Source organism: Bicyclus anynana, chromosome 22 (genome assembly GCF_947172395.1).
Source record: "Bicyclus anynana chromosome 22, ilBicAnyn1.1, whole genome shotgun sequence".
NCBI lineage: Eukaryota > Metazoa > Arthropoda > Insecta > Lepidoptera > Nymphalidae > Bicyclus > Bicyclus anynana.
Window position 1 is genome coordinate 5,273,406 of NC_069104.1, and position 26,782 is coordinate 5,300,187.

Genomic DNA, 26,782 nt, shown 5'->3' on the forward strand with positions numbered 1-26,782 from the left:
CGGTGCGGGGTCGCCATTCCAACATCCATCGGCTCTTCGAACTATGTGGCCCGCCCATTGCGACTTCAGCTTCGCGACTCGCTGAGCTATGTCAGTGACTTTGGTTCGTCTGCGGATCGCTTTGAGGCACGTGATATATAGTTTCTTAAAATTCTCGTGAATTTTAAGAAACTATATATCACGTGATCCGAATATAGGATATTGTAAAGAATTATATAGTATTATATAGCTGTAAGAAATGTAAGGTTGTTGGTTAACCAAATAAATTAAAAAAAAATACAAAAAAATACCACAAAATTACCCTGCTACTCTGTGTCGCTGCTACTCGTCGCATTATTACGTAATTTATTAACAAAGAGTATTACTTACCGCAAACAGTAAGTAAGAAACATATCAAAGCTGGTCATGTTTGATTGGATTGACGGACTTGACGATTACAAAATCGAAATTGATGACTCAATCAACAGCCGCGATAATAATTATTGATAGGTGGATAAATGAAAAGAAATATCATATTTCATTTAAGTTTCTACCGTCATTTTTGTTTGTGGAACGTTGACAGGCAATTTAGACTGATAGGAATGATTTATTGGATATTTCAATGGTGATTGCCATTTTTATGTGACCTTAGTAACATGTTGATTAGGTTAGGCGTTAATTTCTAACTGTGTTTATTGTGAAACAGGCAAATTGCCGCCTCTTTGTCTATAACTAGCCGATGCTCCGCGGTTACGCCCGCGTAGTTCACGTTCCGTAAGAATTCGAGTATAAAATATAGGGTTCCGTAGGTAAGCAAGGAAATATTTGCTTGGAAAGTTTTGACATGTCAGTCTGTTTATGTGCGACTTAGGCCAGATTTTAGATTAGATTGTTTAGATTTCAGATTTAGAAGATTAGTACTATAAATATTATATGTTTATATTTAGCATGAGTATGTAGATTAACTCGCCAATGGTGACGCAATGTCTGTGTGACCGGGTGATTTTAGAAATTCGAATAACTTCTGCTACCGTAAACGATTTTTGTTGTGTTTTTGTGTAGCTTCCGCATTTCCCTTACCCTATCATCTACTGCACCTGCAGTCATAGTAGGTAGGTAGGTTCCAAATTGGTCTTTGAGACCGAGGTCAGTTTTTACGTAAGTAAAATTTTCATACTTGAAGTATTTAATTTGGATTTTGTGATGCCACTTTTTGTTTATTTTATACCTATTACAAATTTTTAATACCTATTACCTAATACACGAAAACTTAGAAGTGATTCCAGAAATATATTGGCTTATTTACTTAGATTTTTTAAAGTGTTATGTATAAATCTTAGTATTTTTACACGTTTTAAGCGAACTTATTTGATAATAAGTTAAATTTCAATAAATTATCAGTAATTAATTATGTTTCGTTGTATGGCAGTTAAAGAAAGTTACTTCTTAAAAAACTTGTATGCGAAATTTAATAAAGATAGTACTCGTACATACTATTACATTTTTTTGTGGTTATAGTTCAGATTTTATGGAATCAAATACAAAAGTTCTAGGATTCCATTCTCACCCGTTGGTCAATTATCCGATCCACCTTTATCATATGCTTTATCTATCACAAGATTTATTACTTAAAAAAGACATAAATGAAATTTCTTCTTTCTTCTTAAAATTCTTACTAAAAACATTCAATTTTTAATATTTTCTTCTTCAATTAAATTCAATTAAATTTTTGATTTTATTGGCTTGCTGCTGTACCAACTGCGTACAATTTACTTTGCCAATGTCGCGTGGTAAGGAAGACACACTTTCAGAGGTTGATCGGTGTAAGCTGGGAATCAAGAATTGATTATTATTCAGCTTAATTTTGACACTATAAATAGCGGATTTTTTTTGTTAGTGTGGTTGTTAGTCACATTTCTGAAAGAACACAAAATTAATATTGTTAGCACACATAATGACAAAAAAGATATAAATTGAATGTCTTCTTAAAATTCTTACTTAAAACATTCAATTTTTAATATTTTCTTCTTATTTTATAAACAAGAGAATACGCCAAAGTTATGTTAGAACTGTTGCAAAATAATTTTATTACAAAATCTCTATATCCGAATTCCAAGAAAATAATATTTATGTACTCGATCCTATATATTATCTCGACCACCGCCCCAACTATCTAATTTCTAATCTAACAACAACTTAATTAATAGCCACTTGTTGAAATCGATTTCAAACTTGATTTACAATCCGAATGACCTGTATTTATTCATATCGATTTAAATAAATAATATCGATTAAAAGAACGAGTGCCAATGATACAGGTTTCGATTGTAGGTAATTTGTTTAGACAAATTCGTTTCGCTCGTTGTTTATTTAGTGATCTGATTTTAAAAATCTTAACTCTATTCGATTCGATTAACTATCGAAAATCTATACTAATATATAAAGCTGAAGAGTTTGTTTGTTTGAACGCGCTAATCACAGGACTTGCTGGTCCGATTTGAAAAAATCTTTCAGTGTTAGAGAGCCCATTTATCGAGGAAAGCTATAGGCTATATATTATCTGCGTTTTCCTACGGGAACGGGAACCGCGTGCAAAACCGCGTGCCGTCAGCTAGTATTAAATAAGTATAATAGTAATAGTTTGTACCTATTAACTATGTGAGTTTCAATCTAACGAAAACTTGAGTTTATTGCCGGCTGTTTTCAGCAGAACTTGCCCGCCGAACGGGTGATAGCTTTCAAAGAACATGAAAATTTGTCCAACACTTTTTTTGTTACAATTGGTACCCGAAATCTTTTAATAAAAATATAGAAAAATTTAACTGTTCATTTACACGAGCAGCACGTTGCCAACGGCACGTCGGCGACGTCTCGGCGGCAGCCGATGACGTAACGGCGACACGTCATTTATCTACCTTAGTGTTCATTTACACAAGCGGCAGCTGCTACCGACGACTTCAGTCGGCGACGTCTCGGCGGCAGGCGTCGGTGTCGCCTTCTGCAGTCGACGGCTGTCGTCGGTAAAGTTGCCGCTAGTGTAAATGAACCCTTAACTCACAAATCAAAGAATTATAGGCATATAGGGCGCACAGAACACCACATTGTCGTAGCCGTGCCAAAATTCAAAAACGAATACATTCTTGAGTCAGTACGACACGAAGCGTTGTAAGTCAGTAAGTATTAATTGATGATATTCAAAAAAAATGTCGTCTTATGTTATTAAATATTTTAAAAATTGTTCACAAAAACTAAAAAATAAGATGGAGTATTTTTTATTGGTAATTATTGATTATTATAATAATTTACGTAATTGTTGTAGTGTTAAATTTTAAAATACAAATTATGAAAAAGTTTGTATATGCGGATGTAAAGGAGACGTGGAGGAGGAGTGTGACGTTTGTTTTTTTATGGCTTCACCATGCTGCTTATAAAGACTCATTCTGGATCATTCTTTATTCTGTGCTGTAACTGAATAAAATACGATTTGCATATGAATCACCAAGTAATAATATGTTATATTAAATAAGCTTGTTTACTAAAACCTTATAAACGCCAAGGTTATGAGTAATAATAATGGTGTGGTAAGATTTTTATATTTTTTTAATAATGAATTTATGAAACTCAGTGTTTAAAAGCGAAATGTCAAGGGGAAAGATAATTATTGTAAAAATTAATTGAATGTAATAGATACACTACACAACGATTGCAAATCGAATTATTAATTCAATGTTGAATATATGCTACTGGAAATTTTTCTAGAGATATTATAGAAAAATAAAGCAGCATCATTGGCTTGTAGATATGAGGAGATCCGCAGACGAACTAAAGTCACTGATATAGCTCAGCGAGTCGCGAAGCTGAAGTGGCAATGGGCAGGCCACATAGTTCGAAGAGCCGATGGACGTTGGGGTCCCAAGGTGCTGGAATGGCGACCCCGCACCTGAAAGCGCAGTGTTGGTCGACCCCCCACTAGGTGGACCGAAGACATCAAGCGGGTTGCAGGGAGCCGCTGGATGCTGGCGGCTCGAGACGGTTTTGTTTGGAAGTCCATGCAAGAGGCCTATGTCCAGCAGTGGATGTCCATCGGCTGATAATGATTGGCTTGTACTAAACATCTGAAATTATTGTAAAAAAAAAATCGGTTGTCTGTAAAGTCGGTTTACTGACGATAGTTGAACGTGTCAACGTCATAAGAAAATACTGCATTTTTCAAAAGAAAATGTTCGTTTTTTCTAAAATACTGTATAACAGATTCAAGCGACATACACAAAATATTGACAAACTATCATTTAATCATTCTTCATAAATCATTTCGTCTATTAGTGAAAACCGCATGAAAGTCAGATAATAGTTATAAGTTTATCGCAAACTGATAGACAGACGTGATGAAGGACTTTGTTTTATAATAAATATTAAAGAAAAATTATGCAAGTACAACTTACAGTTGTCTAAAACATTTTAGAATTTAAACTATCGTGAGTGTTATTCATATTAAATGATACCACCCGAATTTTAATCGGGATCATGGATGGTTGCTGCCCACAGCGTGGAAACCGCTATTTCTTTCATTGTCACATACAACAAACTTGGAACAAGATAGCATTAGTTCGGTTTGCTTACAAGAAGACGAGTCTAATGAAGATGACATTAATGAACCGTCGGAGAGTGTAACGGAACCTTCACTCCCCACCACTCAACCCCTCTCCGCGCGCGCAATGCGTGCAGCAACGCGTCGCGCAGCCGCTTCGCAGTTTGGATCGTGCCGCGATGCAAGAACCAGCTCATGACTAAGGGCCCCGTATGGGTTCGAAACTAGTCGGGCATACTCCGACGTAATATCACGTGAGTTTTAGCCGTGTTTCATAATCATTTAATATGTCTAAAACATGTAACAAGTTACAATCGCTTTATCACCTCCCAAGAACAGGTGTTCGGAAGCCAATAAATTTGGAGGATAATTACACACGATGTTTTAATACCACTCTATTGTATCAATGCATTCGGAGTTAATTGTAATTTTACAGCGCAAGCAATCAATAAATAATAAAAATATTGTATTTTATTGTCTATGGTTTTGTGCGCTATAAAAACAAGATCGAGTGTGTATTGCATCAGTTCTATTTTTGAAATAGTTGGTAGTATAATTTGGTATCGTTATCTTTTTAACGGAAATGGATACGTGATAGCCCAGTGGATATGACCTCTGCCTCCGATTCCGGAGTGTGTGGGTTCGAATCTGGTCCGGGGCATGCATCTCCAACTTTTAAGTTGTGTGCATTTTAAGAAATTAAATATCACGTGTCTCAAACGGTGTAGGAAAACATCGTGAGGAAACCTGTATACCAGAGAATTTTCCTAATTCTCTGCGTGTGTGAAGTCTGCCAATCCGCATTGGGCCAGCGTGGTGGCCTAACCCCTCTCATTCTGAGAGGAGACTCGAGCTCAGCAGTGAGCCGAATATGGGTTGATAATGATGCTAATGATGATATTTTTAACATGAGAAATTATAGCATGAAAGAAAACTACTTACTATTTTGAGTATCACAATCACATTTTCTTTCCAACACATAGTAAGCTAGTAGAAAAGTATTATCTACGTGATGTTCAGTTTTTTACAAAACCCGCGAAAACCATGGATTTTTCTGAGTATAAAGCTTTTATCCAGAAAAATATATGGTTATCGCGGGTTTTGTATTTCCTTCCTCTATCTTCCAATGAAAGTGATGTACCTACCTATAATTAATTGTCCGATAGATCCATATCTATATTTATAAACGCGAATCTAAATCAGTTTTTCCCCTAATTAGTCTAATTAATCTATTTATTATTCTTTTAATGTTTCTATTCGAGTACTAAGTTACGCATGTTAAGGACCTATAAGTAGGTCTATGACACATGTTTTGTAAAACTCAATTTTAATTGTCATAACCTGTTGGTACCCTATATAAAATAAATAAACAAATGAAAAATTTCCGATGTAGGCGTTTTTGTTCGGTTATTGTAATTTATCGTGTGCCGATTTAAAGAAATTGACAGATTGAAAAGTTGTTTTATTCAAAGTTGCATTAACTGGAATGGTTATGCAGATATAAACACTCTGAGTTGCACCTATATCACTTATTTTTCGTTAATTAAGTCTCCATAAAAATTATTCCCCTAAGTATATATTTTCGTCGCACAAAAAATCGCATTTACATAAAACACAAATTCACCAGTGTATGTAAAGCTTAATAGACCTAAGCTTTCTATATAGGCGCATTTTATCTATATAGAAAGCGTCTATGACCGCGTGTACCATGAAAGTCCGAGCGGCACTGCTTATGCAAATCGTATAGGCAATTACTACAAAAGAAATGGTTCCCAGTGCTCACGCGACTCAGGTTCGTGCGATTCCTTTTCGGGTCACCCTTAAATAAGTCCATTGTCTGTCAGTCTATTGCCCTATTAATTGTACAGCTTTGGGTCATGTGTGAACGTTGGCGCTGGTTGTGTCTAAACAGTTAGGGAACTTTTTACAGATTTTGAACCGACTTCAAAAAAGGAGGAAGTGGAGAAAAGTTTTTTTTAAATATAATGTCATAACTTCGTCATATAATAACCAATTTTGAAAATTATTTTTTGTTTAAAAGAGATCCTTAAAGGTCCATTTCATTTTCATGAAAATCGGTTTAATAATTTTGTGTTAAAAAATAACTGAAATACGTCTTTGAAGTCGGTTCCGTGTCTACATCAAAAATATTATTAATCTTAACAAGTTAGCCCTTGACTACAATCCTGATTGTAAGTGATGATGCAAACTAAAATGTATGCGGGCTAACTAGTTAGGAAGAGGATGAAAATTCACACCCCTTTCGGTTTCTACACATCGTATTGGAACGCTAAATCGCTTGGCGGTACGTCTTTGTCGGTAGGTCATTGCACCACGGACGCTGCCGAATTGCCAAATGAATCGTGGAACTGACTTAGAGTGAGTCCCAAAGTGCTGGAATGGAGACCCCGCACTAGTAAGCGCAGTGTTGGTCGAACCCCCACCGACGTGGACTGACGACATCAAGCAAGTCGCAGGGATTCGCTGGATGGAGGTGGCTCAGTATCGTCATATTTGAAAGTCAATACAAAAGCCCTATATCCTGCAGTGGACGACCATCGGCTGATATGATGATGATGATGACAGTCTGGATTAACACCTTAAGCTACTTTTTATCCCGGTCCTGGAAAAGTCCATGGTTCCCAAGGGATTTGTGAAAAACTAAATTCCACGCGGACTAGGTCACGGGCGTCCGCTAGTTAGATAAGAAATAAATAATAGATAATATTCACCCAGTAACAGTAACTACATACATTTTACATACAAAATCTAGAAAACCATGAAGTAGATCATAGGCAACTTAATATAGTTAAATTAAGTATCATTTAAGCTTTCATTTGTTATATAAGTCGAATAAATAACTGATGGGGTAGGTATACATATAACAACAATTACTTAACTGCTTATGTCCTGGCAACCCCACATTTGCAGTGTGATTTTAATTAACCAATGAGCGAGTGTGCGGTTTTAATTAACCAATGAAGGAAGTAGATTTAATAAATTTAATAAAAAAGTTGATCATTTAATACTATCCGGCTGCAATTTAACTTGGCAACTTATTAGCAATATCTCAATGTAGATTATTGTCAGGCCCAATCAAAGCACAAGCTTTTCGATTAGTTCTTAAATATAGTTAAATTATTTAAATTTAAAATTGTATAAATAAATGAATAATCTAGTTTAATTTTGAGTTAATAATCTAGGCTATATAGACCCCTTTGACTTTTGGAATAGATCTAATGAGGCAGAGAGATTAGCAATTCGTTACACTAAGGTCGCCTGTAATTGCAATCGACATACTCCGTAATTAAGATGGCATTTGTAAATGCACTGTAAATGCCTCAAATAACGATCTGACATTTCTCTGGTGTTACACTCAACATGGTGCTGTTTATTTTGCAATTATTCGGTTTATTGGTGCCATTTTCATACAGTCAAAGAGGGGAGTTTTGGTTAATCGTATCTTATTTTTTTTAATTTGAAGTAAATAAACCCGCAAATATTTGCTATTTTTGGGGGTTTATTTGCGTTGCCTTAACCATTGCGTATAATTGAAAGCAATGTGTGGATCAAAAAGGGGTGAATTAGGGGTAGAAAGCTTGTATGGAAAGACCTTCATTTTTCCATGAGAATTTATGCGGAAAATATCTTAGAAGAAGGTATAGGCTCAGTAGGAACAGGCCCAGGACCTCGTATTCCAAAGCCGCATGGCTTCGAACCCAGGACCTCGTATTCCAAAGCCGCATAGGCTAACTGGACCAACAAGGCAGTTACTCTACACATTTATAGAGAGATAAATCCGGCATTACACGTCATTATCAATTTCGCTGGGCAATTGAAAAGTAAACCAGTCTAAGAAGATTTCCATATGAGAACTGGTTAAAATACAAACATCTCGCCAAATTCCGTAAGCCTCGTTTCCATTGCACGACGACATTGCGATCATCCGAATAATACAAATTACAACTAGAGAAAATTAAAAAGAAAACATTTCATTGATTGAGAGGGATCGAGAACCAATGCTGCTTCCGATCTTTTAGGTCTGGTTTTTATTAATATATTTTATAGTAGTAGCAATACTATTAAGCTTATTGAATTACTGATGATGAAGGGAAACTGAAGTTAAGTTTGGTTTGTTAGTATACTTTGACTGTCCTTTATAACTTTGTGAAGAAGACATAGTATCCAATATTCGGTTTTAACCATTTTGAAATTCAAAACTTTAATAAATTACCCATTCAATTACCTAAGATTCATTAATTTAATGATTTAGTTATATAAAAATTGCCTGACCATCGAAAAACACACATAAACTTTTCTTGATATCTCGATATCGCGTGGCTTAATTTATTGGTAATCAGCTCAGGCCGTCGTTTCCTCATTATCTTGTAATAAAATATAATGTTTTATATTTATCCTACAGCCCTAAATTGCGTTAGTTTTTGGCAAGCCGCAATTTTTAAATCGTACGATTTTGCATGGTAAAACCCGTAACGGATTTTCGCAATGGAGACTGGCCCATAGGAATAGTAGGTTTATTTAAAGCGAGCGCAAGGCAGGTGGTTAGCTAAATTGAGATGTTCGTTAGCCCATAATGGTATGTATCTCGTCAATCTCGGCGGGTTATTTCTGTCGCCACCCGCCACCATGTGTGATTGGCCGCGCCCGCGCCGTTTTCAGCTCATTTTTAATGCTATTTAGCTAGGGCTGTGACATTTACATTTTTTATTCAATGACAAAAATGTCTTTCACTGCGATCTCACCTGATGTAAAGCCACAGTCTAAGATAGTAATGTGCTTACTTAGAACAGGTACAAGTGTATTTTTTACCACCCTCCACCACCGTTTTCAACTCATTTTTTATGCTATTTAGCTAGAGCTGTGACATTTACATTTTTTTTATTCAATGACAAGAACGTCTTTCACTGCAATCTCACCTGATGTAATGCCATAGTCTAAAATGTTCTTACTTGGTAGAGGAATACGTTTATTCTTCACCATCCTCCACCGTCGTTTTCAATCGTTTTCTGTAAAGAAAAAAGTAAAGGTTGTGTGTTTGTGGGGTTGTATTTTCTGGATTTACTGAACTGGTTTTAAAAACTCTTTTACAACTAGAAAGCCAAATTATCTCCTTATTGCCACGGGAACGGGAATTACGTGGGTGAAACAGCGAAGTGTCTGCTAGTGAATTAATATTGTAGCAACCAAACAATTTTTTTTTTTAATTTGTATAAGCAAGCGCGTAGCTACAATCACGCCTGATGTTAAGCGATGATGCAGCCTATGACGCGCTTACCTAGAAAATGCTTCGCTCTTGATACCCATATTGTAGGTGGTGGTAAAAACTGAAGTGGAAGAGCATTCCACATCTATGCAGTGCGCATAAGGAAGAGGAACTAAACCGCTTAGTACATATAGCATGGCTTTTTATTGGTACAAGAATTTTCAATATCGGCTTAGTAGAGACAGAAATTACCCCCTACAATCTCACAAACTTTCCTCTTTTTATCATTATTATACATAAGACAAACAATAATGAATTAATGTACAATCTAAGAATGTAAGCGAAAACATAAATTATATAAATGAGGATCATCACCATTACCTCAGATAACAATCACCATAAAACTCATTACGTATTTAAAAAGCAAAGATCGTCAATCCCGTGGGCTCTAAATGGTCGGCACTTAGATAGATTAGCGGCCGTTTCAGAAACGATACCGAGCGGGTTTAATTAATTACCAGAACCATGACGTAGTGGGATTTATATTAACTTTCGTTTAATAATTCTATCAAAATATTTGTACTTTGAGGAAGTACAATTCGTTGTTTTTATAACTTTTTGTCTATGACTATTTAATTTGTGATTAAATTTTTTATTTAAAAAGCAAAAATCGTCTATTTTGTGGGCTCTAAATGGTCTTCACTCAGATAGATTAGCGGGTTTAATTAATTACCAGAGTTATGACGTAGTGAGATTTATATTAACTTTAATTTAATAATTCTATTAAAACATTTCTACTTTGAGTAAGTACATTACATTGTTTCTTACAGTTTTTTGTATAAGATTATCAATTGGCAAATCGGAAATACATGTTAGATCGATGTCTATTTACGATTTCATTTTAGGGACAAAGATATAATTTAATCAGTTCGATTGACTAAAATAAGCCCTTTTAAAAACTACCTACTAAGTAGTAATTGCGTAATATTATTGCCTCTTTTATCTTCTTTCTATGACATTTTATCAGTGTATTTTTAAATAATAAAGATTTGGAGATCAGGCCCACTACGCTATTCTGAAGCAGATTCGCGGGTTCAGGGCGATAATTTTTGACTATAACGATGATTATCAGATGCTAATGATAATGGCGGCTTAACATGCTCATGGGAAACACTACCAACTTCCCATTCGTTCCAAATGCTCAGTAATTAACCCACCATTCGCTGCTTAGTTAAAAAGGAGCATTTTCATCTCACAAACCAAGAGAGTTCAAAGTAACAAAACACTTAAACGCAAGTTGGCAACAGTTCACGAGTTGATGCTTAGCAAGACGAATGGACCACATTAAATTCAGTTAGCGCTGGCTGAGGGCTATTTATACTGATTCTTCCTAATATTATGTGGGACGTGAAGCGATTACGTCCGTGTTTGCCCTCTCTGTAATGCTTGTGCACTAGTTGAACCAGCTTAATAGGAAAATACGATGTGCGTTTCAACTATTAGAACGGTGCCTGTGACAGCCAGACTAACCTGATTATATGAAGATTTTTTTTGTGTTTTTACCTCATTTCATTTTTTTAAAATATGAAGGCAAGTTTTTTGTATTTATAGCTTATATTTTCATAACGCAAGGCTAATTTTATCACGGTAAGTTTTTCGTGTTTTTACCTCATTATTGATGCAACGCAAATTTTAAAATTTTATGAAGGCAAGTTATTGTGTTTATACCTCAAATGTATTTTCATGAAGCAAGACAATTTTTATAGAGGAAAGTGTTTGTGTTTTTACCTCATATCATGAGGCAAGACATATTTTATGAATCCAAGTTTTTAGTGTTTTTTACCTCATTTCATGAAGCAAAGCGAAGTTTAAGAAGGTAAGTTTATCAATTCAGGTAGGTATGGGTCTCGCAAAACAGTCCTACATCCTAAGATATACATCCTAAAACAGGGCGCTATAAATTAGACGTGTTGTTACTTTGGCGATGTTATTCCATGTAGTGGCCTGGTAAACTATTGCACTTAGCTGACCCGATGGACTACCAAGGTGGCAACACCACTGAGGTGGCAATTCCCGACAACTAACAACTGCTTTAAGTGATTCTCTTATATTTAATTTTGTTTTAAAAAATATTCAAATTATTCGAGCTGCTTTTTTAACATGTATGGGTGACAGAAGGCCTGGCTCGTTTTTCATGCAAAGGTGATCCTTTCAGCCTAGCTGTCCAAAAGAAATGCAACTAGTATTCTGGACGCTATTCCACGTGGGCATGATTTGTATAGTTTATATACAGAATAAGTTTACTTAAGTGACCTATTGTATCATTTATTAATAAAAAGAGATTAACATTTTACTATTTTGTCCACTTATTCATGTTTACTAAAAGTGTCAATTATTTATTTTAATAAAACTCAAGTCGGTTTTGAAAATCTTTGGCATTTCATTCATCGTTCACGAAAATGTTTTACCGAATAATTTGTAAATACAAAAACATATAGTGAAATTAAACAACATACTCGCACATTAAAATTTTCTTATCTACTACTACTAGTAAGTACCGTGTAATTTAATATTCGAATTAAATTCCGTATCGTATCGAAATCATATCGCTCGATACAAATCGTAAACCCATAAGTTATCAATATTCTAATCCATCCTCCTTATAAGATAGTTTAGAAAGTCCTCACTCCGCGTCGGGTCCATTAGACCCAGGAATTATTCGATATCTTATCAATATAATCGGGTGCCCGTTCGGTTATTGTTTATCGATATTTCAACCCGACCGAGAAAGTATCGATAGAATCGATTAATTGTAACAATGTTTGTCGTAAGTGGTCGGAGTGACATCGAGTTTTGTACAATGCTTGGCATTTCGCTGACATTTATTTAGAGTCAGTGTAATTATGCGACAAAATGTCGCGCAACTATTAGTCGCATTTATCCTTAGTGGAGAAATAAATTAAACTTTTATTTCAAATAAATATTTTATTTGACATAAATATATTATCAGCACATCTTATTTTGGCACAATATATCATGTACCAAAAAATACAAAATAATAGACGACTACAGCACTACGTGCTGATTAATAACTAATTTAGAACTACAACATGAAAATAGAATAATTTATGTAAGAATATCCCACTTTATCTTTTTAACGTATCAAATTACGAAATCATAGAAAAACACACCACAATAAGTACCGCACAACCATAAGAATGATGTCTAAATTATTTATGGATTTTGTTAAGTTATTTTGTAAAAATTAATATGTCCTTTTTTTGAAAAACTAAACTTCAAATAGGTCACTCTCTATGTTAACCTTTTTTTATTCTTTTATGTAACACTGTCCGATGCCCTGCGGTTTCGCGCGCGTAGTTTCTGTTTCTGTGAGAATAAGGGGGGAAAGTATAGCCTATTACACTCACAAATGACGTGGGTTTCTAGTGGTAAAAGAATTTTCAATATCGGATCCAGAGATTGCCCCTAAAACACCTCTTTATAATATTAGTACAGATGTCGATTTATGCCAGATTATTCTGTAGACGACATCAAGCGAGTCGCAGGGATTCGCTGGATGCAGGCAGCTCAGGATCGTGATGTTTGGAAATATCTCCAAAGACCTATGTCCTGCAGTGGACCTCCATTGGCTGATATGATGATGATGAAGATGACTCTTCTCTAAGCCCATAAAAGAACTTTGTTTTATAAAATTAAGTCAAATTGCCGTACCCTGTCGAAAGTCTAATTGAAAACAAGTCCTAAGTGTGATGTTATCCTTAGCAATGCGCATTTAACAAATTATGATTGATGTTAAACACGTTACGCGGTGCCAAGATAATTGCATGTCATCGTTATAATGGGGTTTTTTACCTCACTGCCCTTTTGCGTCTCATTAGTTAAGTTACACTCAAAAAATATTTATTCAAATTCGAACGCCTTTAATTTACCAATTTTGGCTTAGGTACACGTAATTGTGGAGGCCGTAATTTGGTCTCAAGTTATTTGAACACGATTTTTTTTTATTGTGAATAATTATTACGAATTGTTGAAGTTAGTGAATAAAATTAAAAAAGAAACGTAATTGGTTGCAAGAAAAAATATATTTTTATAGTCATACTAATGTTTTAGAGAGGATGATTTTGTCAGTTTGTGAGGTCTAAGAGGTTATCTCTGAATCTCCTAAATCGATGCTGAACTATTTTTTTAAATATAAATCAGCGTTGCTGGTGTGTTTATTATTTCCTCTTAGTGTTCTTTATAAATGCATAACTATCAAATTATATGTAGTTTCAGAACATCAGTTCTGTCAAAATTTTATGTTTATTTTGGATTAAGGACTATAAACATTTAGCTTTTATATCATTAAACATTTTTACCCATATTAGGCTTACTGTTGTTGTTTTATTGAGATAGATTCGGGAACACTGAAAGCGTTAACAACTCGAGGACTTATCTCCGGTAGGTGACAGATTCCCCGTATCTATCACCCGGAGGTCCTCGTGGCTTAGATATACCTACCCACAGTAATCAATCAGTTACGCAACATAACAGCATATCTATCAACAACCGTTTAACGAATAACATTTTATGGTACAATATCCTTTCACGGAATGCTGAATGTACGGTTAGAAAAATTTACTAAAAATAATTTCGTTACAATATTAACCGTAATAATATGATAATTTTTCTCAGTCAGTTTGCTAGAGTTTCGTAAAATTATGCGGAGTAGTAAACGACACGTACGCTTTTTTTAGTTTTAATTTAATTCAAATTAATTTATGTGAAAATTGCAATATGGACTTTTTACACACACATAATCAGGTTATTCCGTCAACTTCAGAAAAAATAGCACGTGATATAAAGTAATCATTATAAACGGCATTTCACTTTGCGGCAAACAGCAAACGGCATCGCCACAGTTTCTTGCAACTCGCTGCGAGCATTATGTGTATATTAACTGTTTTATCGACACTCGGTGTGGACTGTGTAATCTCTAGATAAACGCCTGGTTTTACAATAAACGATAATGTCACGACATTCATACGATATACTGCTTTGATTTACTATTACAAATAACCCACCTCAAATTGGAAAATTATTTAATTTTAGGTGTGTGTAAAAAAACATTGTTTGGTTCTCCAAATGATATGTTTTTGAATTTTGTGAAATAAAAATATGGCTCACACATTTACACGACTTTATACAAAGTAATACAAGCTTTGATTTGATGAGAAGGCACATTTAAGACGATAAAACAAACTCCTTAAAACTTTTTAGCTTTTTAAATAAAACTTGGACCAACTACTACTTCGTTATGATAGAGCCATTCTATAACTATGTTTTTTTAATTCAACAGTGTGAATTCGTTACCTCTCTGTAGTATCGCATTGCAAAAAGAGTTATAGAAGCGAATTCAAGACACACTGTAGAGTTGTAAAACATCATTACAGAATAGCTTTACAGATCTAATATTGTCATCATCATCATCATTAACACTTTGGCTCACTGCTGAGCACGGGTATAATAATAGCCCTGTTATTCAAACCCCTCTCATTTTGAGAAGCTTTGGAGGCATTGGCATTGGGCCAGCGTGTTGGACATGATGCTGGCCCAATTCCAATTCGCAGACACACACGTGGAGAATTAAGGAAATTTTCAGGTATGCAGGTTTCCTCACGATATTTTTCCTGCACCATTTGAGACACGTGATATTTAACTTGCATGCACCGGCCCGAATCAGAACTTACGCCCTCAGAATCGAAGGCAGAGGTCATAATATCCACTGGGCTATCACTGCACATATTGTTCTTCTTATAAAAACTGTTTATGCGGTACTTTGATTCACTTAACTTACTTTAAAAGGAACGTATTGACCCGAGTAAGATAACATAATGTTTGGTTCTAAAGGCACGCATACCGTTCGATTGCTTGCATTGCAATCATTAATTAAGGAACTTTAAACTAAGACCATTAACGGCTATTAATTAACTTTAAGTAGGATATTCAAATGTATCGTTATCGTCGCGTGTAAAGGGATCTAATGACAATACAGAGCGCATGTGTAATTTGTACGTAAGCTTGATATCGCTTTCGCGTGGAATCGAGATGAAATCTCGTCGTTAGTGTTATGTGCTTAGAAAGTACTTTGAAACGAATTTGAATCAACATCATATGTTTGTTGAGTTACAATAGGTTACTGCCTCTTTAGTCCAGTGGTGAGTATTCAGTATATGCCGCATTTGATTATGGGTCCTGGGTCTATGTATTATTTCTTTCTTTAAAAAAAATTATGTTTATGTAAGTTATAAATAGCAATGGGCCGAGTGTGCTCCCTTGTGGAACCGTGTCATATGGAGTTCCACAAGGAAGCGTACTCGGTACTGCTATTTATAACTTGCAGAGTATAACTGTATAACGAACTCCAACATTTATTGTCACTATCAGCTTATGTAACGATATAATCTGCAAATAAATAAATTGAAATTGAAATTCTTAGTAGCACCAAATGGAGATTTGGTGGTTGTACAGCCATCCTCGGAGAAGACTTTAAGCGAATGGTCGCGGGCAAGTTAAACATTATCATGCAACTCCATCAACCAACATTGGAAAAGCATCGTACGTTTATGCTCCATATGGAGAAAGAAATCTGGCTTAGTAATGTGCCGTTAATCTAAGCTAAAGATGATGATAATTTCGCAAATATTCCAATAATTACGTAGTCACTGATGCCTGAGATTATTGTGTGCAGTGTCCCAGTATAAGAACCTTTTAAACTAGTGTACTCATATTCATTTTAATGAAAACATACGTCATTCGTCAACTATAATACATGTATTTGTTCACAGTTTTCAAGCGCTTTGAGATCAACCAACAGCCGTCAACCACACCAAACTTCGGATTTTCCAAGGTCAGTTTTGCACTCGTATTTTGTATTCTTTCTTTTATTTAAAAAAAGTTGAGCTGATGCAACAAGCAAATGAGGCTTTGCAATAAGAGTTTTGATCCTGCAGTGGTCTTGAATGAATTGTATTTTTACTATAATTTAATGGTTAAGATAAATATCCAATTGGTAAAAATCTCGAAAGGATCAAAACCTGACGCTTCGCATCAAACAGATTTTGAATTTTACGCTAGATAAAGTGCGTTATATTATGTGAATCGTACGATGCGGATCGGTGTACACCTGCGATAAGCCATCACCATTATTATCAGTTTATTTTAATGGCGTACGGGAAATAAATATTGAGCTTAGACCCACCGTGCTACTCCAAAACGGGTTGGTCACTGTTAGATGTTAACCTGCCAACCCAACGAATTTAAAGATTCTATTCGCATTGAAGCGGTATGGTGTGGACTGAGCTCCATATTCTCCTTTAAGGAGGGAGGTCTGACCCCGACATTTATTTATTTATCTTTAAAGGTTGTTTTTTTTATATACCTACTAATTATCCCATTTCCTTTACCAAACTCTTCCATAGTTTTGAATTTGTCTTTTGGTGCCATAAATGGCTCATATACTCTTCTAAATCATCTCGCTATCTACGAGAAGAGAAAGACCATTATAATCTTTCTCTTCTTCTCCTATTATATTTTGGGAACCAAGAGTTAATTTCTGTAGACACCCGTTGTCCTTCATTCGGATTATATGTTATGTATTATATTTCATCATTTATTGCATCTTTTGTTTAAAGTTTCCTTTTGATTTCTTATTTTGTGTATTTTTCTATAAGGGTTTCTAACGGGCTGATAATAATTAATTAAAAGAAAAGATAAGGAAGGCTATTTAATTGACTATTATTTAATTACTAATTGTTAAGTTTATTAAATCTTTTCGATTAGACATGTTATGAAGAATTACACAAAACTTCAGTTAAATAATACTGAATCGAAGTTAATAAGAGGTTCCAAACGACACGCCCATTTAATATGCAGTTTACTCGAATCGAAATGTATCTTTTATGTTTCCGTCTCTTTCAACTTTGTAAATAGGTTCATTTGCGCGAGCGAGATGACAAATGATAAGGTGCATACACCAATTTATAATACAATGCAGCGTGGGAAACACAATAACTGCGAGGAATTTTGTATTCTTTTGCCTTTTTATTTAAACTATATTCTTTTTTTTACTTTACGGTAGTTTTCAACAGTATTGCATACTCGTATATACTAACTTCTTTGTTGTTCAGTAGCTTCTAAGGAGTTTCAGATTCCAAAGCTTGAATTGCTTTTCGTCATCGCTTTGGTAAGCTATAATACTTTAAAGCAAGAGGGGGAGAAAAGTTTATTTTGAACGTGATTTTTTTTATTTCTTAAAAAAAAAAACTGGGTCACACACTTGTTATTTCTACAGGGATCTTACTCCGTGCGATAGGTCGAGATCGGCGACGCGTTTGTATTAAATGTATCCGCCCCATAACTCAGATGAATCGCGGTCACAATGCAACTAGAGCAGTAAAGGCTAGGTCACAGTTAATTGTTAAAATAATTTTGAAATTACGAACAACACGAAATTTATAATGATTTATTTATTTTGCTATCCTCCGCGAAATAGACGAACCCATGCGATAACGTCACCCAGGTCTTACAAAATACTCTCTACGTACGTTTCACCGTGATGTTGACTCTGCAACGTGCAATTGCAAAGTAAATAAATCATTATATATTCATGATGAACTTCCGCAAAGTAACGCCTGCTTCTATACAACAATAAATTTTTTAGCGTGTTATTGGCGTTAGCGTGAAATTAAACTTTTCACAAATCACGCGAGAATCATGATTTTTTCGGGATAAAAAAAGCCTGTATTATGCTGCCAATGCCAAAACCTCTCCTATCTTCCAGTGCAAGTCCCATTCAAATCAGTTCAGCTGTTCCAGGGATTTTTCCAGACAAACAAAAAGACAGACAGACGGATTGCAGAATATTTTCCTCGCATGCCCTGTCATGACGTGATAGCCCAGTGGATATGACCTCTGCCTCCGATTCCGGAGGGTGTGGGTTCGAATCCGGTCCGGGGCATGCACTTCCAACTTTTCAGTTGTGTGCATTTTAAGAAATTAAATATCACGTGTCTCAAACGGTGAAGAAAAAACGTCGTGAGGAAACCTGTAACCTGGAATAGTTAAAACACCTCACAGGGTTCTATTGTTATGACAATTAATTTATGATTTATGTATTTTTCATATAATGGAAATTTAACTATAATTCACTAAAGGACCCTGTCGATATTCGCTTTATCTTATACCTTCCCTTCTCTTACCCTACCCTAGGGTAGGAGAAGGGACTCCTACTTTTAAAAACCATCGTCGTACTTCAAGGAATATTCTAAAAGAATCATCATCATTATCAATCCATATTCGGCTCACTGCTGAGTTCGAGTCTCCTCTCAGAACGAGGGTTAGGCCAATAGTCCACCTCGCTGGCAAAATGCGGATTGGCAGACAGATACATTTCATATATTCTTATTTCTATTATACTTAAATGAAATGAAATGAAATAGTCTAACGGGAGGGAATCAAATCCAGGACCTTTCGAGGCTTAAATAAAAGATAGCACTGTAAACCAGCCCTTAGTTAAGTTGTTTATTACACTGGCAACCTCACAATGCTTATATCGTTTCAACTATTATGAAAGTGAAACCTGGCATTTGAATATTTGATTGTTACTTATTGTATCCATCTGAAATGTGATTTATTTACATCACTGCAATTGTTATTAATTACCCCGACTATTATAATAAAATCAGCCTTATATATTTAGTGGTAGTCGCCCGCGATTTGAACTGCGTGAAATACAGATTTTCACTAACCCCGCGGAAACCATGGATTTTTCCGGGATAAATAGTTGCCTTTATATTGCTCAATAATTTTTCTATCTTTCAGTGGAAGTTCCATTAAAATCGGTTCAGTCATCTCGGAGTCTAGTCCAGGCAAATAGACAGACTGACAATACATTTAAAAATAATCGTGTAAATAGCTATAAGCACTTGGTAAAACAAGGTTTGAAATCTGAAATTACAAACATACACTTCATGTTTTATTATATGACTTCTCTTATTTGCTGCGTTTTTAGCAAATTAAAAAACATAAAGATATTAAACACGGGTAAATCGTGTATTTTTAAAGTATTAGTTAGTTCATGCTATTGGTTTTAGTGATTATGTAATAGAATATTATTATTAATTTTAAAGTATTATATTTCTTTTTTATCCGCAGGCCCTAAACGGATTTCTAATGATGATGACGCAAAATGGAAAACTCCTCTACATATCAGACAATGCGGCGGAATATCTAGGACATTCAATGGTAAGTACTTTCGTAAATATTTTCCTAGTTTATAATATAGGGAATAGTTTTTTATGCCACGGTCATGTATTGGGGTCATAGTAGCACGAGTGTTTTTATGCTTATTGCACAATAGACAACATGAGTGCTACAATTGTTAATTACGTGCAGTGGCATACAATACTTTTTTTACGACCATGACAAAGGAAATAAAAACTTGGTAAATAAGATATTATTAGCGTTGGGCATCCTCGATTTTTGCATCAACGTGGCCTCCTAGATTTGTCTGTCTTGTTTAAAGCCAATGACATGGAACTATTTAAACATTACTGTTAGCACGATTAGTAGCTTAGTTATTAGCACGATTTACCCGTGTGTTAAGGTTTGAGGTTTTATTCTGAGTAGATTACGAAATGGGAGTAGATAAAAATATAGTCAGAAATACAGTCTAGAATAAGCTCCTGGAATAAAAAAAAACAAAGGTTGGCAAAAAGCTTTCCAACAAAGCTCGCCGGCCGGTCGTTAGAGCTCAGAAGTTGTAGTTGTGACCCGAAACAGCGCTCGTTAGTCGTTAGAGCGGCGAGCCTGTAAGTTAATCACATTGGTTTATTGTTGGCCACACAACTTAGCTTAAATTGATTGACACTCAAACTAGAAGACATACGTAAATATTTTAAATATTTTGACGGCCGTGGGTTTCCATAACAGGAAAAAATTAAGTCATGAGCTGGTTCTTGCAACGCGGCACGATCCAAACTGTCTTGATCACGATAGTTTAAATTCTAAAATACTGTATATACGACAATTAGAAACAATAATTTAAAAAATCTGAAAGATTGCTAAAAAGGAAGACCTGACAAAGAACAGTATGTAGTGTTTTTTTTCTATTCAGCAGTCATCATCATCATCATCATATCAGCCGATGGACGTCCACTGCAGGACATAGGCCTTTTGTAGGTACTTCTAAACATCACGATACTGCGCCACCTGCATCCAACGAATCCCTGCGACTCGCTTGATGTCGTCAGTCCACCTGCTGGGGGGTCAGCACTTTGGGACTCCAACGTCCATCAGCTCTTCGAACTATGTGCCTCTATTATTATTGGTATTCAGCAATACCTACTCGTAATGTAGGTACCTCTTCCACGGCAGTCCGCTTCCATCTTAGACTGCATCGTCATTTAACATCAGGTGAAATAGCAGTCAAGGGCTATCTTGTAATTGAATATAGAAATAGTCACAGATTAATAATAATAGGCAGATGGAGCGTACGGAACACGACGGTGTCATAGTCGCTCCAAATACAAAATTCAAAAACTAATACATTCTCGAGTGAGTACGACACGAAACGTCGTATCAGTAACTTTCAATATTATACAAAAAAAATGGCGTCTTAAGTTTTTAAATATTTTAAAAACTGTTCACAAAAACTATTTTAAGATGGAGAACTTTTTTATTAGAAATTATTGATTATATTAATTTAAGTAATTGTTGTTAGTGTTAAATTATGAAAAAAGTTTGTATATGCGAATGTCAAGGGGACGCGTGACTTTTGTTTTTATGGGGTTTACCTGCTTCACCACGCTGTTAGTAAACACTCACTCTGTATCGTTACTCTGTGGAAATAGTGCCTATTTTATAATACTTGTTATAAAGTATTTCGTCGTCTTAAAAGGAATCATCAATTGTCCAAAACGTATCTTTGGACTATTCCATATAAGATCTCTCTCGGATCGTTTCGGTCAATCGACTTCGCAATTCTGTTGTGATTGTAACGGTTTGTCAGATGTCATGAGATAACTGTCGGATTGATGTTTTCCGATCTTATCTGATGTGAATAAATATCAGACGGTGCGTATATTGTTTACAGGTGATCCGATGGTTCATATTTCAGCGGGGAAAGTGAAACGAACTTTTAACAAATAATAATAATGACTTTTTCCATCATAATGGAATAATGACGATGTATTGCCTTCAGCATTATCAACCGATTTTCGGCTATTCGGCTCACCGCTGAGCTCGAGTCTCTTATTAAGAAAATTCTCTGGTATGCAGGTTTCCCCGCGATGTTTTCCTTCACCGTTTGATATATTTATTGCTTTACTGGATCTTGATCAACCGCCGTTTTGACGGCCTCCGTGGCGCAGTGGTATGTGTGGTAGACTTACAAGACGGAGATCCTGGGTTCGATCTCCGGCTGGGCAGATTGAGGTTTTCTGAATTAGTCCAGGTCTTGCTGGTGGGAGGCTTCGACTGTGGCTAGTTATCAGTCTACAGGCAAAGACGTACCGCCAAGCCGTTTAGCGGTCCGGTACGATGTCGGGTAGAAACCGAAAGGGGTCGATTTTCATCCTCCTCTCAACTCTCAACAAATTAGCCCGCTTCCATCTTCGATTGCATCACCACTTACCATCAGGTGAGATTGTAGTCAGGGCTAATCACGTCAGCTATAAAAAAAAAATCACATAATAATCGGTAAATTAGTTTAGCAGCAACGATGCTACGTAGACGCGTCAAACTTTTAGCAACCTTTTTTATTACTTCTTTCTTTTCTTTCTTTATTGCGTCAAGGGTCAAAAATCAATCAAATCAAATCGGATAGATCAAATAACTCCAATATGGCTGAACGGAGCGGGAAGAAACCTTAGAACCCCGATATTCCGACGGGTTATCGTTCGGGACGTTATAAGGGTTCCGTTATTATACGTTACATACGTTCGGAACCCTAAACATTCGTCTCAAAAAGCATATAATTTTTATAATATGTTCAAAATAACAGGTGCGTGGCGAACAACAATTTAATTTCTACTGATAATTTCATGCTTACGATTTATACCAAAATATCAATCAGTGTCTATAAAAAATAAACTATAAAAGCTAATTTCATTACAAACCCATATCTATATTAATTAAAAACCCGAGGCGATCATTATCCGTGGGTAATGAAATGAAACATCATTTTTAATTTCACTCAATTATGGGCAATATAAATATTTTCTAATGGACCGAGAGACTGCTATAGCCAGACCTACCTCATCTTATGACGGCTTAAAATTTATCAGCCTACTCGTATACTCCTGCTATTAGCACAGTACTAGGTTACATTTCAAGGGTCCAACCAAGTGTTGTAGCCAAGTGGCACGTCGATTCTCTTTCTACGATCGCAAACGCTTCGAAAAGTAGAAAAATCTATGGGAATGACATTTGCTATCGACTGGCCACGTGGTCAAGATCTGTCTCACACTTTTCTCTAGTTTTCGAAGCGTTTGCGATCGTGGAAAGAGAAACTATGTGGCACTTGGCTACAGGGGCGGGTCCTTAATCGGTCAAGTATAAAACGCATTGTCTTAATATTTTCCTCAGCATATTATAATGAGAAATATCCGGAGATGGGAAGTTGTTGGTGTTACACCCCACGTGTTAAGGCATTGGTCCCAGTTGTTATCGTGATTCTTAAGACAATCACTAACTAAGTATAGCTGATTGGTAAATTTCGTGTTACTAAAATTACTCAAAGTTAATGAATTGACCAAACATTTAAAACCTACCAAAGCTTTAATTTTTAAAGCCTTTAATAGACTACCGTACTAACTCATGGTACTCTTACCATGAGTACGGTAGCCAATTTAGGAGTGCCATTTGTCTATTTATCCTATTGTCTATTTATCAGCCTATACTCCCATAGGCTAACAAATTTTCAGCCTTTATAATGAGGTAAGTCTGACTATAACAGGCTCTCGTTCTGTAATAAGGCACGCCTACACAATAATTTTGTATTTAAAAAACAGTGTATTACCATCTGCATTGTTTTAAACTAGATGTTTGGATTAAGTACTTATTAGGTACCTCTAAAATCTTATCATTAATCTTAATTGCGAAATAACAATAAAATATTGCTTAGGTGATATACACACGTTTGTTGTAAAATAAACCTTGTGGTGTTTGGTTTAGAGTTGAAATTCGGTTCTCGAACGTAATAATGATTGGTATCGATCATTACTTTACTGGTCTCATAAGAACGGGATCGTGGGAATATTAACGATACCAGAGATATATTGAGATCGAAATGCCTTTTTAATAGTATACTTACTTTCTTTACAATTTTATAATCGATCGTTTAACCAAACCAAAGAAAGTCAAGATTTTTTTTTATTCTTTCCAAGTTAGCCCTTGACTACAATCTCACCTGATGGTAAGTGATGATGAAAAACATCGTAAGGAAACCATCATACCTGAGAATTTCTTTAATTCTCTATGTACAGTCTGCTAATCCGCATTAAGTGTGGTGGACCAGTGTGGTGGACTATTAGTCTAATCCCTCATTCTAAGATGAGCACGAGGCTCAACAGTAAGCCGAATATGACTAGTTAATGATGAGGAAGCATTCCGGTATGCCCCGAAGAATCCGCATCTACTGCAAGTATAGATTGAACAAACTCGTACATAACCCGCTGCAATCCTAAACTGCATTGTCACTTTACATCAAGTGATGACAAGTCATCAAATAAAAATAAAATTTGGAATAAAACGTAAGAAGGGGAACTAAGCAGTTGGCGTATAGTTTTTAATTTATCGGATTTTAGCAAAGAACATCAACAAATCAATTGATTATCTTGGTAAAGGTTTTCCGTATTAGAAACCAATTTGAAATGTATCCTTATTTATAATTAATCAATTGTAAATAGGGTTCAACTTGTCATCCATAAAGGAAGTGCTTTTTCCAAGCCCTAGAACACACACGTAGTTACCGCGCAGCCTTCGAGCCAATAAACAATAGAAGGCAATTCAATATGCAAACCGAACAATGTAATGATAGCCACAATGCTCTTTCGTCGCTAACCGTGCCGATTTATTGATGTAAATCATTAATACCTTTGTTATTAAACCGACCACCCAAACGTGATCTCCAAATTTACCGCTCCTTCCCCCTGTAAGGTCTGTTATTCCTTACAAACTAAACGGCAGGGGAGATCTATCAAAAGCGGCCACACTTGCAGGCGTAGCATACGCCCGCAGCGATACAAATTTATCATTCTTGTGTAACTCTTTTGTATTTCTAAAGTTTCGTCTGTTTCCTTATCAAGAGTTGTGTTTATCGCTATTTTTGGTTATTATCTCTACGTATTGTTGTTTCACACCTCATATAATTACGTGTCGTGTAGTAATTTAGATGTTATCTTAATTACCACTAATAGTAAGTAGGTAGGTAATAATGAAATTAAGTATATATCGCCGTGTACGTGTTGGATTTCAAGTTTCAAGAACAACAAGAGCAAAACTGTATTATTCTATTTTAACAACTGTACTTAAGTAGTTGTAGCTTTTCAAGTAAATTCTACTAGATCTTTAGGTATACATATAGGTACGGGGTATGTTTAAAAGTACAGGGTATAAAAGTATTATAAATTTATTAACAAAATTTCCAAAACAATGATCTACTTATTTTATTACGTGTCTCTAACGGTGAAGGAATAACATCGTGAGGAAACCTGCATATCAGAGAATTTTCCTTATTCTGCGTGTATGATGTCTGCCAATCCGCATTGGGCCAGCGTGGTAGACTATTGGCCATTCTGAAAGAAGACTCGAGCTCAGCAGTGAGCCGAATATCGGTTGATAATGATAATGATGATGATTGTAAAGACTTTCAAGCTATGTAGAGGATTTTTATATTAATTCGGTTTGATTTTCAAGAAACGGTACCGTATTAAGCATATTTTGTTTATTATCTTCCTCAGCATATTATAAATTAGCGGAACGCCCGCGACTTCGTCCGCATGGAATTCAGTTTTAAATCCCGCGGGAACCATGGATTTTTCCAGGATGAAAGTAGCTTATGTGTTAATACAGAGTAAAATCTATTTCCATTCCAAATTTCAGCCAAATCGCTTTAGTAGCTGCAGCGTAAAATAGGAACAAACATACTTACACACAAACTTTCGCCTTTATAATATTAGTGTGAAAAACATGTCTCCAGTCACTTAGTTTCGCGACAACCCTTCAAAAACACCTTTTAAAGAGAACTTTAAAAGTCGCTTTCGAAGGGTTGCCACGAAACTAACAGATTGGAGACTAGAAAATATCAAAAGATTACCTTTAATACCTGGACCATTGAGTAACTGAAGTCTTAAAACCAAAATTAAAATAGCAAGCTCTCGGTCTAAAAATTTACAATAATACAAAATAACTAACAAATACAAGTTATCAATTTCTAGAAAAGCTAGTCAATTCCTGATCATAATTCCGTTATTCCAATACTGGTATTAATTTTAAAATTTCAACAAACAAGATGATCTGGAGCAATCATCGGTATCGATCCATCTAAATGATCTAACGGGCTCAACAGAGATTACAATACTGCGGAATCAATTGGAAATAACGAAATACCAGCTTGATACGGAGATAATTTTCAATGGGCCCACCGTAGACGTTGATGCTAAAGCAAACAGATTATGAATGTTAAAGGTTTCGATCATGTGTTGAGAGGGTACTGCATTGTTGGAAAGGGCAAATGTGAGGCATAAAGGCTGTTCTGTATCGATTGATTTTCTATCGACCTACATAATTTTTACAGCGTATTTTTTTTTTTTTTGCTAGTGAATGCAAAGAGTTTTTTAGAATTGGTTACTTACCGCGATTTCAGACGCATAGATACTATTTGAGAAGGAATATCTGAATTAAAAATAGCCTAAGTTACTCTTTATGTT

At 35.5% G+C, this 26,782-nt stretch overlaps 1 protein-coding gene across 3 annotated transcripts in view; it reads left to right on the plus strand.

The window, feature by feature from the left end:
* LOC112046622 (PAS domain-containing protein cky-1-like) overlaps positions 1 to 26,782 on the plus strand; it is a 189,075-nt gene that overhangs the window by 76,740 nt on the left and 85,553 nt on the right. For 2 of the 3 annotated variants that reach the window (XM_052888478.1, XM_052888477.1), the window contains exons 4-5: positions 16,640 to 16,701; positions 20,007 to 20,096. In XM_052888478.1, the coding sequence (XP_052744438.1) occupies positions 16,640 to 16,701; positions 20,007 to 20,096 (152 nt within the window). Of the gene's footprint in view, positions 1 to 4,478; positions 4,822 to 16,639; positions 16,702 to 20,006; positions 20,097 to 26,782 lie in introns of those variants that run through there. The other variant, XM_052888479.1, reaches the window with a different exon arrangement.